Below are 18,841 nucleotides of genomic sequence, written 5' to 3' on the forward strand. Positions count from 1 at the left end.
TGGGCACATTCTTATGGGTACCAGCGCATCGTGGAGGTAAAGGAAATGAAATGGCAGATAGGACAGCAAAAGTCGCAACAAGGAGACCGATGGTAGATATGGTTATTAGTGTGAGTAGGACGGAGCTCAAGAGTACAGTACGATACAAAATGAAGGAAAGGTGGCAAAAGCAATGGGAGGAAGAGAGGAAAGGGCGATGGTTTTATAAAATCTAAAGGAAAGTGGGGAAAATGAGAAGTACAGGCCGAAACATGATAGAGGATACGATTATATCTCGACTGAGATTCGGACACACTGGTTCAAATAGCACCTTGTTTTTAATAGGTAAACACTGTACAGGGGAGTGACTGCAGTAGGGAACAGGAAACAATAGAACATGTTTCTTGAATTGTCAGAGGTTTGATATTGAAAGGAGACAACTGATCAAAAAGCTGGACGGTATGGAAGTGAAGTTGGACTTGATTGATCTGTTTCGCACGACCTCTTTAAGTGAAAGTTATCAGGCTGTATTTTGGTTTTTAAGGCAGACCCATTTGTTCGAGAGGATTTTATTTTTTATTTTTTTATTTTTTTTGACATTCCGGTCCGCACGCCACACCAGTCGGTGGCGGTAATGCACCCTTTTGCTGTTTGCCAACCGCCAGTAAACCCTATACGGCAGAAGAAGAAGAAGAAGAAGAAGAAGAAGGAAAAAGAAGAAGAAGGGGGCGGAGCACAGTGTGTGTGCAGGAGAGGAGCCGAGCAGAGAGAGCTGCTTTTTCATGAAACGGGAGTAAAGTAGTGAACTTAGAGGAGAGAAACAAACTAAAGTATCGATCATATACCGCTACCAACGTCCTGATCGATATCTGCTTCGATCTGCCCACCCTTGTCTCCTGGATCGTAGCTGAGATCAGCGTGAACCACGTGGGTCTCTGCTCCCTGATCTGTTTCCTGTGTTTGGAAAGAGTTGCAGCTTCATCGCGGAGTTTGTGGGCTCATTTAAAGGTAAGCACCGAGCCACATCCAGGGTTAAAAAAGCATTATGTACAGTTCAGTGCGGGCATCGCTATTCAACAGTACCTTTCGGTGCACCTCGTAAATTCAGGAAACTGTACACCTAAACTCACAAGGTTGTTTAAATGATCCTGTAGTTTTCTTCTCCTTTACGAGGATGGCCGGAATATTAGGGGCCTGCTGCATATGTATTCCTTACAGTAGTCACAACCATAGCTAATAGTAATAATTTAATAATAGTAATAAGGTATTTTCAGTACTAGGATCAAATTTGGAGCTTATATTTTGGTCGTTTGTTTTTATTATTATTCTTTTAGTTAAAGTAAAGAAACTAAAATGTTAAATTATTCTTAGTGTTTTTATTATTTTATTATCATCATATTACTTGGTTTTATCCCAAAAGCTAATATAACAAATAAAATACTCTCAAAATTACATATTTCATTAGTTTGGGGTTGTTTTTGGGTTGGGCATAGTCTGATGAGAAGGGGAAGGATTTTGGGAGAACTACATGTGTTTTATTGAATCTATAAACAGACACACACAGTGCAGTGAGGAATTAAATCCACATTTGGCAGCACTGAAAATTATACAGAGATCTTTGACTTTTGAACTTCTCCCTTAATAGAGATGTTATGTTACCAGATGTTACGCTATGAGTAAAAAAAAAATGCTTGGACACTGCCAGCATAATGGGCAAGTTTTTGATGAGGCTCACGTGCAAACCTAAAGCAGAAGATGAAGATCGCCAAATATGCTTCCAAACCAACATCCTTCTAAGCCAAAGAGTAGAAAATATGATGACGTGTATCTTACCTTTTGCTTCACTTGCACAATTGTGGTGTTGGGTGTAATGCGTTACTATAATTAAATTATTTTTCCACTGAAAAAGTAGAGTAACTAATTACTGTTCATTTTTAGGTATTTTAATTACAGTTACTTACAATGTACTTGTGTTACATTGTAAAATAATTAAACTCGCAGAATATCATTATTTAACTTCAATAATTTATCTTCTAAAGGTAGAAGTAAACTCTGCCGCTTTAACATCGCTGTAGTGTAGCTGCGCGTCGTTCCGCGCCAGTTTGCTGCACAGTCGTATTCTAAAGCAGAAGATGTCGGACTCGGCTGAAGCGAGTGGCTGTCTTATGAAATGGACATATTCCCGTCTCTTCACTTTTCTGAAACAAGCAGACCAGAACATTACAGTAATATGTAAGCTATGATCCTTGTTCATCATCCACGGATAACACCGCGGCAACTCCTGCTAAGCAGGCAAAACCTAATTTTACTTCAGCAGCACAGAAAGCGTCTGAAGGTGAGCTTAAAAAATGATTGCAGGCTACATTGTGGAAGAGATGCTACCGCTGCGTACTGTAGAGTCTCCGTCTTTAAAAAAATTTTTTTATTATTTAAAGAGTTTAATTTCTATTGTTTGCCCACTGAAGGTTTACAGGGATTTTAAGAAGTATTTAGTTAAATTACTTATTTAGTAATTAAGTTACTTTTCTGACACAGTAATTAGATAAGTATTTTAAATACAATATTGACTAAGTAATTAGTAATTAATGACTTTTTTAAAGTAGGTTTCAATAATCAATTTTCTGATCGAGGTATTAAATCCTGAATCGATTTTAAATATAAAACGTGTATAACTGAAGACAGTAGTGACATCTTTAACCAGGTCTTCCCATTAACACCTCACCTGTCCAGAGGTTCAGTCAATGAGCTTGTCAAGGTCAAATTTATTGATATGGCACATTTCAAACAGCTGATGCTGCACAAAGTGCTTAACAATATAAAAATGGCATTAAAAAGCAACAATGTAATGCAATAATAACTGTATAAAACAATAATAGGACAGTAAGAGAATTAAAACAATAACTAAAACTAATTCAAATAAGACCAAAATGCTTGGGTCATAGTGTGTTAAAAGCCAGGGCATAGAAATGTGTCTTCAGTAATGATTTAAATTGCTCAAGTGTTTGTGCAGATCTAATATTTAAGGGGAGACTATTTCAAAGTCTGGGACCTGCCACAGAGAAGGATCTATCACCACGAGGTTAGTCCGTGGGATGGACAGCATTAGTTTTGAGCTAGACCTCGTGGTTTTTCCTGGAGCATAGGCAGAGAGGAGCTCAGACAGGTAAGAAGGGGCTCGGGCATTAAGTGACTTAAAAACAAAAGGTAAAAGTTTAAATTTGATCCTGTAGGAGACAGGAAGCCAGTGTAAAGAAGCTAAAACTTGGGTTATATGCGCTCTCCATTTGGTACCAGTTAGGAGTCGAGCAGCTGCATTTTGAACCATCTGAAGACGATGGATGGTGGCCTGATCTAGACCATAATACAATGAATTGCAGTAGTCTAATCTGCCAGTAAGGAAAAGGTGAATAACACGCTCAAAGACGTTAGAATCAGAATCAGAAAGGGTTTTATTGCCAAATGTTGAGCGGGTTTAAAACATTAGGAAATTGCTGCGGTGCTTCAGTGCAAACATACTGTTATAAATACTGTTATAAATTAAGCTTAAATAGACATGAAAATAAAAATAAGAATAAGAATTAAAAGTGCTAAGTGGATAGATATATACATGATATATACATGAGTGCAGGTGGTGATCAGTGCCAAACATGGAATGATGCAGTGAACACAGCGTAGGGTCATGTGTTAGTGGCGGGAACAGTCATACGGTTATTGTTCATGTGTCCAACAGCAGAGGGGAAGAAACTGTTCTTATGGCGAGAGGTTCTGGTGCGAATGGACCGGAGCCTCCTGCCTGAGGGGAGCAGGTCAAACAGACTGTGTCCAGGGTGAGAAGGGTCAGCTGAGATCCGAGCTGCACGCCGCAGTGTCCTGGAGGTGTACAGGTCCTGCAGAGATGGGAGTCTGCAGCCAATCACCTTCTCAGCAGAGCGCACAACACGCTGCAGTCTCTGTTTGTCCCTGATAGTGGCTCCAGCGTACCACACGGTGATGGAGGAGGTGAGGATGGACTCGATGATTGCGGTGTAGAATTGCATCATCGTCCGTGTTGGCAGGTTGAATTTCTTCAGCTGCCTCAGGAAGTACATCCTCTGCTGGGCTTTCTTAATGACGGAGGTGATGGTGGGCTCCCACTTCAGGTCCTGGGTGATGGTGGTACCCAGGAAGTGGAATGAGTCCACAGAGGTGATGGGGGTGTCAGTCAGGATGATGGGGGGGAGTGGAGCTGTGTGCTTCCTGAAGTCCACAATAATTAGCCGGGAGGTATGGCTTTACCTTGGCTAGCTGTCTTAACTGAAAAAAGCAGGACTGAACTACTGCACTCACCTGCTTATTCAATTTAAAAGAACCATCAAGGTTGACTCCGAGGTTTTTTACATGTGTTTTACAATAGAAGGAAAGGGTGCCCAGAGTGCTGTCGATATGATTAAAGTTGCCAAAAATGACAACCTCAGTTTTATTTTCATTTAGCTTTAAAAGAATTTAATGACAACCACTGTTTGACATCATCAAGGCAGCGTAATAAGAGCTGGGGATGGTCTGATCCTGCTTTTAAAGGTAGATAAATCTGGAAATCATCAGCAAAACAGTGAAATTAAATGCTGTAGCACGAGAAGATGGAGCCCAACAACAACAACAACAACAACAACAACAAATAGAGTGCGAACAGGGCAGGATCCAAAAGAGAGCCTTGAGGTACACCGTATTTAAGAGGGGCTATTTTGGAGTTGTGGGGGCCTATATTGACATAAAAAAAGACCTTTCTGACAAATAGGACCGAAACCACTGTGAGGCAGATCCTTTTAGGCCAGCATGAAATTCTAGCCGTGATAACAGGATGTCGTGGTCAACCGTGTCAAAAGCTGCTGACAAGTCCAACAATAAAAGGGCAGCACTCATTTTCGTGATTTTCCACATCATTTTCGCGAAAATGTAGTTTTGTTTTTTTTCATCAGTGTCTTGTAAGCCTATACTGGTGTTTTTAAAAGTTATGTTTGATTTTATGACTTTCTGTGTCGTTTCTGGGATTCTTAAAGTCAAATTGCACCGCTGGAAATCGTTTGTTTTGATGCATATGCTGTTTGTTTTTTTGTTTTTTTTGTTTTTTGCAAATTTGCAGTATAATATTTATTTTTGTTTTTCCTGCAGTATATAAAAATTGGTGTATTTCAAAAATAAAACTATGAAGACACTTAAAATAAATTATCTTTGGTGGGAAACTATTTTGTGCAACTTTTTTGTATTTACAGTTTTGAGGGATAAGCCTCTTAAATTTCTCTAACTAGAAATATATGTTAAAAAAACAAAACGATTTTCAACTTTTTTGTAGTTTATTGCAATTTATGTAATTACTATGCAATTAATGCATATATTCAAATTTGGGCTATAAATGGTAAATGGCCTGCATTTGTATAGCGCTTTACTCAGTCCCTAAGGACCCCAAAGCGCTTCACACTACATTCAGTCATCCACACACTGGTGATGGCAGCTACATTGTAGCCACAGCCACCCTGGGGCGCACTGACAGAGGCGAGGCTGCCGGACACTGGCGCCACCGGGCCCTCTGACCACCACCAGTAGGCAAACATGGGGTTAGAAACTTGCCCAAGGATATTTGGCATGCAGCCAGGAGGCAGCCTGGGATCAAACCACCGACCTTCTGATTAGTGGCTGACCTGCTCTGCCACCTGAGCTACAGCCACCCCGGTTGTATTGTATTGTTGTATTGATGTATAGCAACTTGAAATGCTCCAAAAATGGCACTACAACATGTAAAAATATAATATAAGCTCTGGCGGACTTGGTTCTATGGTAGGTCTTAAAGGGTTAAGGACATTAAAAAGTACCTGATGCCTGTGACTGTTTACTGACACTAAGTTTGAGACAAACCGTGTCTTTGCAGCTTTTACAGCTTCTTGGTAAGCAGAAAAACGAGTCCTTAAAATCTGTAGGGAAACGTGCAATCTGTCCTTTTTCCATCTCCTTTCGGCGCGTCTGTAGTCACGTCTAAGGGAAGCGCGTATGTTCGTTCAACAACGGCTCTGATAAATGCTTAGCGCGCACAGTCCTGAGCGGAGCAATAGAGTCCAAGATATCAGTGCAGGTAGAATGAAGAATGTCCGAAAGGTCCTCAACACCTTTACACCCCTCCGACAGCCAAACCCATCTATTCTCTGATTGGATAGTTAAATTTGTGATTGACATGACATTGGCCAATTAGATGAAAGGAAGAAAAATAGGGTCAAAATTTGTACTTGAAACTTGAGTGCAGAGTTTCACACGTATGCACTTTTTGTTACAGTACAGTATTACAACAGTGTATTTACCTGTTCCGTATTCCATATATGTATTCTGTTATTAGCTAGACAAAGAGAATCAACATATCTCACTGTCATAGACATACCTAGTTTTCTTATCAAGCTTTCTTCAAAACAAATGCTAAAAAGATAAATCCATAAATCCCAAATATTCTGAAAGAATTATGTAATCAGCACCATCTCAATATGTGTGATGAATTTAAGGAAACGCTTTATGGCAGAAAAAGCGACTAAAACAATACATGATGGAGCCGAACAGTAACATTACAGAATGTTGGGGGTGTGCGATCCAAACTAATGTGCTACCCATAGCATGCTGCTAAAGCCGTAAACAAATACTTACAAAAATCTAATGTATTATACTACGCAATGTTGTGCGCTTTCAGTTTCCGACTTTTATAACTAATCTATGAAATATATCGGGTGTGACTGCTTTTACTTTATATTTCTGGCACGATGCTGGCCGGCAAGCAGGACAAACATGATCAGACAGGGAGACGTGGCATGTCGTTCCTGAATACTCCACCATTATGAGAAAACAGTGCGGATCATAGACTTCTGACTGCTAACAACAGGCCAAACCATGGTCTCACACTGCCACCTACTGGTTCAAAAATGAATCATATGCTACAAATATCCCGGACTAGTTACCAGGTCTCCTATTAAAACTAGTTAATTTAGGGCATTTTCAAATGAAAATGTCACTTGCTTAAACATAAACGAATTCACAAAAATGTGATCACACGTTGGTGGGTATCACACAAGGTTCACAAGCAACACCAGTTTGCAAAATACAAGAAACAACCGTCAGGTGCTCAAAATGAACCTTAGACTCAAACATTAGAACCGGCTGTTCCCCACAGTATGCCATGTAATAAATGATGTCTAAAAATATCTAGTTTCATGCATTGGTCAAAACACTCAACTCCATGTACACAATGCTCAGCTGAAAACACTTCACAAAAGTCAAGTTGCCCGACATTTACAGAATTTAAAGAAAATGCACTATTTTGGATATATATTGTTATCAGGATGAGGAATGTCTTATATTGGGATATAAGATTTTGGTCTGCTTCTTTTTGTCAGGGATAAAATACATATCTATACTTTTTTTTTGTGTCCCAGCTGAGTAACGGGAGGAGAAGAGTCTGGTGGAGCAGCTAATTTCAGCCATTTGGACTCAGCTCAGCCACTACAGAGGAAACGATGACTTTAACACAAAAGGTGAGAAAAATATCTCAGTTACGCTGTTATTGAAACTGTGTGCACAGCTGGTTGTTAACAGCAGCTTTATCTTTTCCATCCTGGGCTCCTCCATAAATAGAGAATCTACGTTCACAAACAAAAACCACAGAAGTTACAAGAAAATACAAAGATCATATTTTATCAGCACACATGCACACACATGGCAGTCTGTTACACAGGGGGCAGCTCCTGTATCGAATCTTGCTAACTTGAGGTATGTAATCTGTGTAGGACCATGAATTGAAGGAGCCCATGTCTGGCACATATAGGAGTGTACCCTGTAGAGCAGTGATTCCCAAACTTTTTTGCTGGGCCCCCCTTGTTTTACAAGAAAAATGTTCGCGCCCCCCCTTCTCGCGCGTGAACAAACACCCTCCAACCACACACGCCCATATTTTGCTCCATTGTGGTTTGTTTCACACCTCAAACATTTAGTAAACAATTAAGCAAATACAAGTAATCTGCAATAAATTACAGGTAGTAATAAAATAAACTACTAACTCTTTTACGCTGCGTCCGCACCTACACGGGTATTTTGGAAAACGCAGCTGTTTCGTCCACACGTAAACGGCGTTTCGAATCACCAAAAACTGAGTTGTTTTTTTTTTTAAACGCATGCTCAGTGAGTTCCTCGGGCAGCAGAAATCCAAGGAAGAGGAGGAACCATAATGGGAGGACAGGCCCCTGCACGGTATGTACCACCAGCAGATAGAGGAAGTGGCTGACATCCAGAAGTCCTACCAGTGGCTGGACAAAGCTGGACTGAAAGACAGCACAGAGGCACTAATCATGGCAGCACAGGAGCATGCTCTATGCTCGATAGAGAATGGGGTCTATTATACCAGGCAAGACCCCAGGTGAAGAGGGTGTAAAGTTGACTCCAGCACTTAACAGCAGGGTGCACGATGCTGGCAGGACAAACATGGAACGCCATAACCAAGTTATTGCTCCAAAAGTTGATTCTGTTCATCTGCACGTAGCGTTTTGTGGGAGAAACGTTTCGTCACTCATCCAAGTGACTTCTTCAGTCTCAGCTGACTGCAGGTTTCCCCAACCTTATAAACAGTAAATTGGCATAATGAATCTTGTAGTATTGTCTTTACCTCATTTATTTTTTTTATTTCCTTAGATTATCTCTCTGTTCAACACTTTCGCTGACACTTGATGTCTTTTAAATGTTCTATACAAAGAAATCTGTCTTGACTTGACTGCAGTGTGTTTAGTGACATCTTTGACTCCACTAATGGAGGAAGTTGGAAGGTTGAGTTTGTTCCACGACTGCATTTCACTCACTGCCTCTGTTTGTATCTCTGTCACTGCAGGACCAACATGGAGCGAGAAGTCAGCGCTCTCAGGAGGACGACAAACCTCACAGAAGAAAGGGGGAGAAAAAATACAGCTGTGACGAGTGTGGGAAGGATTTTACCCGTCCTAGAGGCCTAAAAACACACCAATCCATCCACAGTGGAGTTAAATCTTACAGCTGTGAGTTGTGTGAAAAATCTTATACCCAGGCTGGACACTTAAAAACACACCAAATCATCCACAGTGGTGTTAAAGCGTACAGCTGTGATGAGTGTGGGAAAGATTTTTCTCGAAAGGATTCACTAAAAACACATCGGCTTAGACACATTGGGGAGAGACCATTCAGCTGTGACTTGTGTGGAAAATCTTTTATCCTTGCTGAGTATTTGACAAAACATCGACGCATCCACACTGGGGAGAGACCATACAACTGTGACTTGTGTGGAAAGACTTTTACCCAGGCTGGAAACCTAAAAAGACACCAGCTAATCCACAGTGGAGTTAAACCGTACACCTGTGATCAGTGTGGTAAAGATTTTCCTTACAGTAGCTATTTACGGCTTCATCAAGTTACCCACTCTGGAATTAAGGCGTACGGTTGTGGAATTTGTGGAAGACACTTCAGCGGCAAACAGAGCCGAAATAAACACCTACGCATTCACACCAAAAATGACGTGTGCTACTGTGATCAGTGTGGCAAACTGTTTATGACATACAACAGCTTAAAACAACACATGTTTACACACGCTGAGGAGAAACTTTATAAATGTGACCTGTGTGATAAGGCTTTTAAATCTCCACGATCCCTCAGAGTCCACCAACAGCTCCACACCAGAAAGAAACTCTACAAGTGCAGTTACTGTGAGGTATGTATTTATATTTTTATTTTACCCTGGACTGTTTGGATTTATCACACTTGAATTTCAGTTCAGAGGTTTGCTTCCATGATCCTTACAAAAACACTGAATAACTAATTCTCTGTAGACACAGTATCCACTTTGTACCATATACAGGCCCATGTTACATTTGCCATTTCTGCTGGAATTTGGCAAGTGTCAGTAAAGAACATAAGTCATCTATCTAAAAACAATGATCACTGTTACTTTGTATCCATAATCGGATTTAGAGTTGCAATTCATTTGAAGCATTTTTTTGAACTAATTTTAATATCAATGCAATCGCATAGCAGGATGCTATACACGGGCCAAACTTCAGTCAGGAGAACAACTGAGATCATTCATCCACAATACGAGGTTAGTTATTAATATACTGCAACAACATGGGAATAGAGCAGCTGCGAGAGAATTCAACATTAATGAATCAATGTTACGGAAGTGGAGGAAGCGCAGATGAAATAATGATAAATTGCAGATGATGATGATTGTAGCCGCTGCGATGCTTTCGACCAAAACAGGCGCAGCTTGGTGACATCATCAACATGCACTATCGCGATAGAGCGATATAGTCAAAATCTCTATCGTTGGCAAAATTTATATCATTTCTATCGTATATGAGGCATGTTGTAAAAAGCTCTTTGAGTGCTGAGGTAGAGTAGAGCCATTGCGGGTGGGTATAAATTTAAAAAAAAAGGCACTGCTAGCATAGTAGAGAACAGAAGCATCACCAAATATGTTTTCAAACCAATCTCTTTCAAGCCAAAGAGTAGAAATTTGATGAAGCCTATCTTACCTTTGTCTTCACCTTTACAATGGTGGATAATGAGGACAGTTTAAAGCCAAACAAGCTAAATGCCACTTGGAGACAAAACATCCACAGCACAAAGACAAGTCAGTTTACTTTTTTTAAACAAAAATTTGTGAATAGTTGTCCTTAACAGTGTCTTTTTAATAAAGCTGCATCCGTGCCAGCAAATGCTTACCTCTGCTCTTATAAAGTTGCCTACCAAGTGGCACAGTGTAAAAAAGCCACACGCAATTGCGGAGGAATTAATAGCATCAGCATATTTATGATATGGGGGCAGGGAAAGCTCAGTAGGTAGAGCCTAGAGCTGGGCGATATGAGATTTTTTTCATATCACGATATGTTTTTTTCATTTCAGGCGATCACGATATCTATCACGATATAAGCCAAATAACTATATTTGTAAGATTTAAATGTGCCGTTGCTCACAAGTAAAATGTGAAATAATCAGCAGCTTGGTCAAAGGAGCTTGCGTCTGGACTTCTTTAAAGAAGTCCAGACGCTCCTTTGACTACGATGACCTGGATGACTGAGAACCTTCACAGACATAATCAGCAGCTTGTTTTGATTTAAATATTTATTTCCCATAATAAGTTCAACAGGGTAGATGTACTTAAGGAACATGAGACTTTTTCAGATAAATAAAGGCAAATATTGCAAACTACACAAAAGGCAGCCGCTAAAGCGTTTAAGTTTCAAAATAGAACAAACGAAACAGACTAAATTGTCAATTCCACTTAGAAACAAAATATTAATTCTAAAAATAAATCTTAGTTTGTTTTACAGAAGAACAGACAAAACTGACTAACTTTTGTCAGTATCAAATAAACTGAGAACTAAAAGGAAATTCTCAATCTCTCCTTGTTGTATAGCTTAGCTTTTCAAACAGTTGTAACAGTTACTTTAGTCTGACAAAAGCCGAATGACGAATTAGCGCTTCCAGTCAGAGACTGAGCTGCACCGCTTTATTGTATTTCCAGACTTGCTTTCGGCACAATTTACAGTGCACGCTACTCTGTTTTTGTCAGACTTGAAATAGCCGAAATACCTTCACATTACGGAACTTCTATGGCTCTTCCGTTCGACAATCTCTCCGGCATTGGAACCATCATCTGTTTTCTCTTCGGTAACCTTCGGTCACGCTCGGTTGATTTTTCCAGTCGGCACACTCATTTCCTCCATTACCCGGGCGGCACGGCGGCTGGCTGCTTCCCAAACAAATACACGTGTGCGGCTTGGCACTTGTGCTGTACGTAATAAGTCACGTGATGTGACGCTGCAGCTGTGATTGGTTCGGCTCTGCACTACTTAATTTGGATTGGCTGACCTTTTTTTTATTTTTTATTTTTATTTATTTATTTATTTATTTATTTTATTGTTAAGAGGACAAGAGAGATGAGGTCTATCGCAATAGTTTAATTTTTCTATCGAGAAAAAGTTATTTCGCAATACATATCGTTATCGTTCTGTCGCCCAGCTCTAGTAGAACCCCATGATCAGAAGGTCCGACATTCAAATCCCCTGAACAGCTACCCTGAGGTACCCCTGAGCAAGATACCGTCCCTACACACTGCTCCCTGGTGCACCTCCTTAGTGGCTGCCCACGGCTTCACTGAGTGAATGGGTCAAATGCAGAGAGAGTAATTTCCCCACAGGGATCAATAAAGTACACATTTATTATTATTATTATTATTATTATTATTATTATATGTCAGAGGACATAGTGGAACAGCCTAATGATAAGGTGCATGATAAACACTTTTCTCTGCAGATGGATGAAGCCACTGACAGTAACAGAGACTGCTTACTGATAATGTATGTCAGAGCGTCTATTCTTTTAAAAGATTTAATTTGCTTCAGCAGTTGAAATTAAAAGTTACAGTGCTGAACATTGATGTGAAATCAGCGGTCTGTTTTCTCACAAAGGATGCCCTTAGAGGAGGGCCGCGCAGTTTTATGCTAAAAGAAAAATGTATTGTTATGACTATTTTCTTCTGGCTTCTCCTGGCTGGTTCTCCTCTTGCACCTCATTCACATTTGACCTCGTCTTGTATCATCCCTCTTCCTGGAATAAGATGGAGAACGAAAAGTCACCTCCCCAACCTATCTTTGCTGCATTTAAAATTATCTAGCAATTTTCAGCATACCGTTTCTAGTTATTATCTAAGCTCAGGACATGTTCGGTCTCCCTTGGTCAAGCAAAAGTATCTCCCTGACTTTAACCAGTGTGATGTGTAAGCATGTTTGCAGAACCCTCCGCAACTCAGTATGTCAGTCGCAATAATTCATAGTGCTGAATGAAGGTTTTGACCATCACTACATGGAGTGCCAACTCTTTAATGAGCACATAGCAATGTGTACATAAAACACAGCATTGTTTAATCATTTTATTTCTAACTTCGCCCAGTAAGCTGAGTATTATAATGTAAACAGTAAAATGTAATTAGGCTGCTCTTTATTTCAGGCGACGTTCAGAATAAAAATGTTGGAAGGATTCCCTGACTTACACTGTGTTTGTGTCTTTGTTTAGAAGCAGAGCGACACAGATGGATCCAGTTCTCAACCCTGTGAGCACTGTGGTGGTGGGAAAGAGTTTCTTTGTGACCTTTGTGGAAGAACTTTCAGTAATCGTGGGAGCCTAAGAAAACATCAACTTAGACACACTGGAGGCAAAATGAACTACTGCAACGAATGTGGGAGAGGCTTCGCTACTGCAGGTGACCTAAACCTGCATAAACGAGTCCACACAAGAGAGAAACCATACAAGTGCAGACACTGTGACAAAAGCTTCTCACAATCAGCTCATTGTAAAACACATGAACGTACACACGTTAAAGGGAACTTCAGCTGTGACCAGTGTGACAAGACCTTCAGAAATCTCAGTTCATACACCAGACACAAACGATCCCACGCTGCAAATAAACTGTTTCACTGTTACCAATGTGCAAAAACATTCACTTCATTATCTGCTCTGTGCAAACATCAGCGTGGTCATGAAATTATTCCCATCGCTGGATCACAATGAATCTGCAGAGACAGAAAGATCCTCTTCTGGTTTCAGGGTCAGACTTAAACACCTTGAGATCAGGCTCCACAGAGTTCAGGTGGAGTCTCCTGTAAAGAGTGCAGCTGATGTCACACTTGGATCTGATGAGGTAGCTCTGATTTCTGGACCTGCAGTAAACACACTGAATGTTAAATTTAGGTAGTATGTAGTGCTTTTTATCCCTGTCACATTTTAATCTTTGTTCCCTTAGTACACAGTAGTGTGTAGTAGTTGTACTTTTTATTGTATTATAAAAGTTATAGGAATGTGTTTTTTACCAAACTGATATTGCATGAAAACTGCAGATGTGGATAATAATAACTTCATAAAGCATTTTCAAACAAAATACCAAGCAGCAATTTTACATACAGTGGTCATTTATCGCAGGAGTTATGTTCTAAAAATAACCCACGATAGGTGAAATCCGCAAAGTATCCAACTTTATTTTTTACAATTATTATAGATTATAGATGTTTTAAGACTGTAAAACACCCCACTACACACTTCATACATTTTTGTCAGACAGACATGGACAATTTTCACACTTCTCTTGTGAAAGTTCAAACCTTCGTAGAAAAAGACGTCCAGTATTATAGAATGAAACCACAGGCACTCACAGATGCCTTTGATGGTGCAAAACATTTCGTCAACATTGTGTTTTTTGGGAAGAAAACTGTCACGAGGCGGGATGGACTCATGCGCAGACAAGGGAAGCTAAATGCAGTTCCTTTTATTAACACACAACACCAGGTGCAACTATATATAGGTGAGAGAGGGGGGGGGATCCAGAGGGGCACAGGGGACGTCCAGAAATAGGGGCTCTTTACACATGAGGAAATCGTCACACAGTTCCAAAACACAACACACCAGCAACTCCACTCGCCCAGGGTTTTAAGGGAAAGAGAATCCTGCGCACAGGAACAAGCGGTTAATCCAGAAAGATAAAACAAAGAGACAACTTGAAACTAGGGTACGGAAGCTTACAACCGAGGTTACTCAATAGTCCAACCATGAGATGTTTCCAGCCACTGCCTTAAGTAGTGGACGCTGGTGAAGTGATGAGCCACAGGTGCGAAGGGCAGGATCGGAAGCCTGCAATGAGCTCCGCCCAGGCGACACATGGTGAGCGTGAGGGAGAACCAGAAACATATGTAGCCAACCTGGGTCCGCCGGGCAGACATGGGGACCATGACAAAAACTTACAAACAGACAGTACAGCATCTCACAGTCGCACTACTAGCGATCGAAGATTTATGTAAATTTGACAGGAGACACGGCAGACCACTGTGACTCAAGGTCTGATTATTTAAGACCTTGAGTCACAGTGGTCTACAATCAGTACCCAGAACATAATCCGCTGTTAAAAAAAATTAAATAAATAAAAAAACATGCAAATTTGCACACAAAAAAATCAGACCAGGAAAAGTGAACCATGTTATAGCGCCAGGCAACTGTATATACATGTGTATATATTTTTTTCATTATAACTTTCTTGCTTTTTTCCAAATCTAACTTCTTTCTATGTATTTGTATGTACAGTGGAACCACAACTTACGAAATTAATTTGTTCCCAAGGGTCTTTTGTAAGTCGAAAATTTTCGTAAGTCGAAGCACCCATTGCGCATTTTGAGTGAGGCGATGCTGAACGATAGGCTATAGGCTAATTGCTAACTAGAACAACAATACGTCGTTCAAGTGGAACAGCGAAGCGCAAGTACGGAACCCAAGGGGTTGTCACATGATTCGGAAGGCATTGTGGGCATTGTAGGCTCAGCCAATCAGAGCCAGTGGATTTCGTTACCCGGGCATTTTGCCGTAACACGGGCAGAAATATTGTCGTTCAGTGCCTTCATAACTTGAATTTTTCGTTAAACGGGGTATTCGTGAGTCGGGGTTCCACTGTATTTATTTTATCTGTTACCTCAGTAAAATTTTAATTGTTTTTCTATTTAATCTTCTTATGCTGTGGTAATCTGTGCTCTTAAAAGTGTTTCTTCCCAAACTCCAAATAATGTCACACGAGTTGCTCTTAAAGCTTCCAGTATGAACTAAATCTGTCAACTGGTTTGTACCAGAAGATACAGCAGTGAGTCAGTGTAACCTTTAGTTTATTTACTGTATCTTTGACGTCCACATGTTGTTTGTTATTGGATGCATTTTGATCCACGTTCTGCAGCTGTTTTCTTGTTGATTTTAAGTTTGTATTGTCAAATCCTCATTCTGTTAAACCATTAGTTATATTTGATGAACTCTCTGTAAAGTTTGTTTTATAAAACACTTTGGTGTGAAAAATAAAGAGATGGTCTCACAACAAGTAGTTTGAGATTTGAGTTAAGATTCAGATTGATTGTTTGAAGGTTAGGGTTAGGAAAGTATGAGTAAAGATCATGTTTCTTTTAGCATTGTTAATGGCCAAAAATGTTATTCTAGTTAGAGTCCATGAACACTAAACTGTTTCAGACCAGTTGACGTTCAATTCAATTTTATTTTTATAGCACCAAATCACAACAAGAGTCGCCTCAAGGCGCTTTATATTTTATGGTAGGCCCTACAATAATACATCCAGAGAAAAACCCAACAATCATATGACCCCCTATGAGCAAGCACTTTGGCGACAGTGGGAAGGAAAAACTCCCTTTTAACAGGAAGAAACCTCTGGCAGAACCAGGCTCAGGGAGGCCATCTGCTGTGATTGGTTGGGTTGAGAGAAGGAAGACAGGACATAGACATGCTGTGGAAGAGAGACAGAGGTTAATAACAGATATGATTCAATACAGAGAGGTCTATTAATACATAGTGAGTGAGAAAGGTGACTGAAAAGGAAAAACTCAATGCATCACGGGAATCCCCAGCAGCCTACATCTATTGCACCATAACTAAGGGAGGATTCGGGGTTACCTGATCGAGCCCTAACTATATGCTTTAGCAAAAAGGAAAGTTTGAAGCCTTATCTTAAAATCCAAGCGGGAAGCTGGTTCCAGAGAAGAGGGGCCTGAAAACTGAAAGCTCTCCCCCCCCCCTTCTACTTTTAAATACTCTAGGAACAACAAGTAAGCCTGCAGTGCGAGAGCAATTATATAGGGTGATATGGTACTACGAGGTCATTAAGATAAGATGGGGCCTGATTATTTAAGACCTTGTATTTGAGAAACAGGATTTCGATGTTCAATTCTGGATTTAACAGGAAGCCAATGAAGGGAAGCCAAAACAGGAGAAATCTGCTCTCTCTTTCTAGTCCCTGTCAGGACTCTTGCTGCAGCATTTTGGATTAGCTGAAGGCTTTTCATGGAGTTTTTAGGACTTCCTGATAATAATGAATTACAGTCGTCCAGCCTGGAAGTAATAAATGCATGAACTAGTTTTTCAGCATCACTCTGAGGCAGGATGTGTATATATAGCTTTTGAGCTCGAGACATACCAAGGGCTCAGAGAAGAGCTCGAGAAGATGTGGAGGGTGAAGGTAACGGTGGTCCCCGTGGTAATCGGAGCACTAGGTGCGGTGACTCCCAAGCTAAGCGAGTGGCTCCAGCAGATCCCGGGAACAACATCGGAGATCTCTGTCCAGAAAAGCGCAGTCCTGGGAACAGCTAAGATACTGCGCAGGACCCTCAAGCTCCCAGGCCTCTGGTAGAGGACCCGAGCTTGAAGGATTGACCGCCCACAGGGGCAAGCAGGGAATTTTTATATATATATATATATATATATGCCACTGAAAACGTTACATCCAGATGAACAGACTCAACCTTTTGGGATGTATGGAACATTGTATTTGTTTTAATTACATTATTATTTGGTGCACGTGTTTTTTGCTGCCATGATGCCTGGTCTCTATTGGAAACGACATTTTTAATAAATCTCATTCCCATTCATTTTATAATAAAAGAATTAATAAAAAGTTATCCTGTGGAAAAATGGTAAATGGACTGGTTCTTATGTTGTGCTTTTCTACTCTTCTGAGCACTCAACGCACTTTATACAACTTGTACATTCACCCATTCACACCAGCACATTTCTTTCCTAGGTGCTTTCTAACTGACATTCACACACATTCATACTCCGATGGATGCATTGGAGAGCAATTTGGGGTTAGTATCTTGCCCAAGAATATTTGGCATGCAGACTAGGGGAAGCCAGGAATTGAACCACCAACCTTCTGATCAGTAGCTGACCTGCTCTACTACCTGAGCTACAACCAACCAAGGAGGGGAATTTTTGATTCCTGTGCGCATTACCTCCTGGTACCCTGCTTCCTAGCAATGTATTCCCCCTTAGACTTACCTAAAGAAGCGCTTACACCTGAGTTGATTTGTTGTTGTTGTCTTCAAACATTCTTTATTTTCAGACCACTGCACATTGTTCATTTAACCTTCTGAACTATTCCATTTGAGTCCTCCAAGTGACTGTTTTGCTAGTTTAAGTCTTCTTCCTGTTTCCACTACTTAGTCAAAACCAGCAATAACAACCTGTATAACACGTAACACTGTGGCTTAGCTGGTCAAAGTTACCTGCCTTATAAACAAAAATCTCAGTAGTGCCTATAACCTACATCCATACATGCTCTTTCTCCTTAGAGAATGTTGACTGTAGGGCAAAACGGTGTCTAACCCTGCTGCTTGATGAACACCTTCCTAAATCAGTGAGCCAATGAATAAAAGCCATTTTAGGAGAAATATACTATGTGAAATTTTGTGTAAATCACATTTGTGTGGCTCATTTAAATCTTCTTCTGAAAGTGAAACACTTAAAAATACATATGCCATAACCTTTGAGTCACAAGCTGACCCTGAGCCTCCCCAGTAAATCCAGCAGCTTTTTAACACCAGAAGTCTTTCATTTGCTGCAGACGTTAGTAAATCTGACCCTAAATTATAACAAGCTGTTCTTGTTTATTTGGTTGTGGACTTTGGGAGGTCCAGAGCAGGTCCACAGGTCCAGTTCAGATAGAGGGGGAGGAGGTGGAGGTGGTCACCACATACAAGTACCTCAGGCTGTGGGTGGACAACAAACTGGACTGGTCATGCAACACAGAGCACCTGTATAAAAAAGCCCAAAGCCGACTGTACTTCCTCAGGAGGCTGAGGTCTTTTAACATCTGCAGGAAGCTCCTGAGGATGTTTTACCAGTCGGTGGTTGCTGGAGTACTTTTCTATGCTGTGGTGTGCTGGGGGAGCAGCACAGCAAAGAAGGACTCATCCAGGCTGGAGAAACTGATCAGGAGGGCTAGCTCTGTGGTCGGCATGAAGCTGGA

The 18,841-nt window shown here is 40.6% G+C and overlaps 1 protein-coding gene across 1 annotated transcript; it reads left to right on the forward strand.

Moving 5' to 3' along the window:
* The first annotated feature begins 222 nt into the window (after window positions 1-222).
* Window positions 223-14,387, forward strand: LOC146567731 (uncharacterized). Its single transcript, XM_085287732.1, has 4 exons — window positions 223-987; window positions 7,422-7,520; window positions 8,864-9,712; window positions 13,078-14,387. Exons 2-4 carry the CDS (start codon window positions 7,503-7,505, stop codon window positions 13,570-13,572), a joined length of 1,362 nt encoding a protein of 453 aa, XP_085143858.1. The 5' UTR covers window positions 223-987; window positions 7,422-7,502; the 3' UTR covers window positions 13,573-14,387.
* The last annotated feature ends 4,454 nt before the right edge of the window (window positions 14,388-18,841 follow it).

The sequence above is a fragment of the Mchenga conophoros genome, linkage group LG9 (assembly GCF_057382185.1).
Source record: "Mchenga conophoros isolate Kocher_MC1m ecotype Shallow Benthic linkage group LG9, M_conophoros_male_GT1.1, whole genome shotgun sequence".
Lineage (NCBI taxonomy): Eukaryota > Metazoa > Chordata > Actinopteri > Cichliformes > Cichlidae > Mchenga > Mchenga conophoros.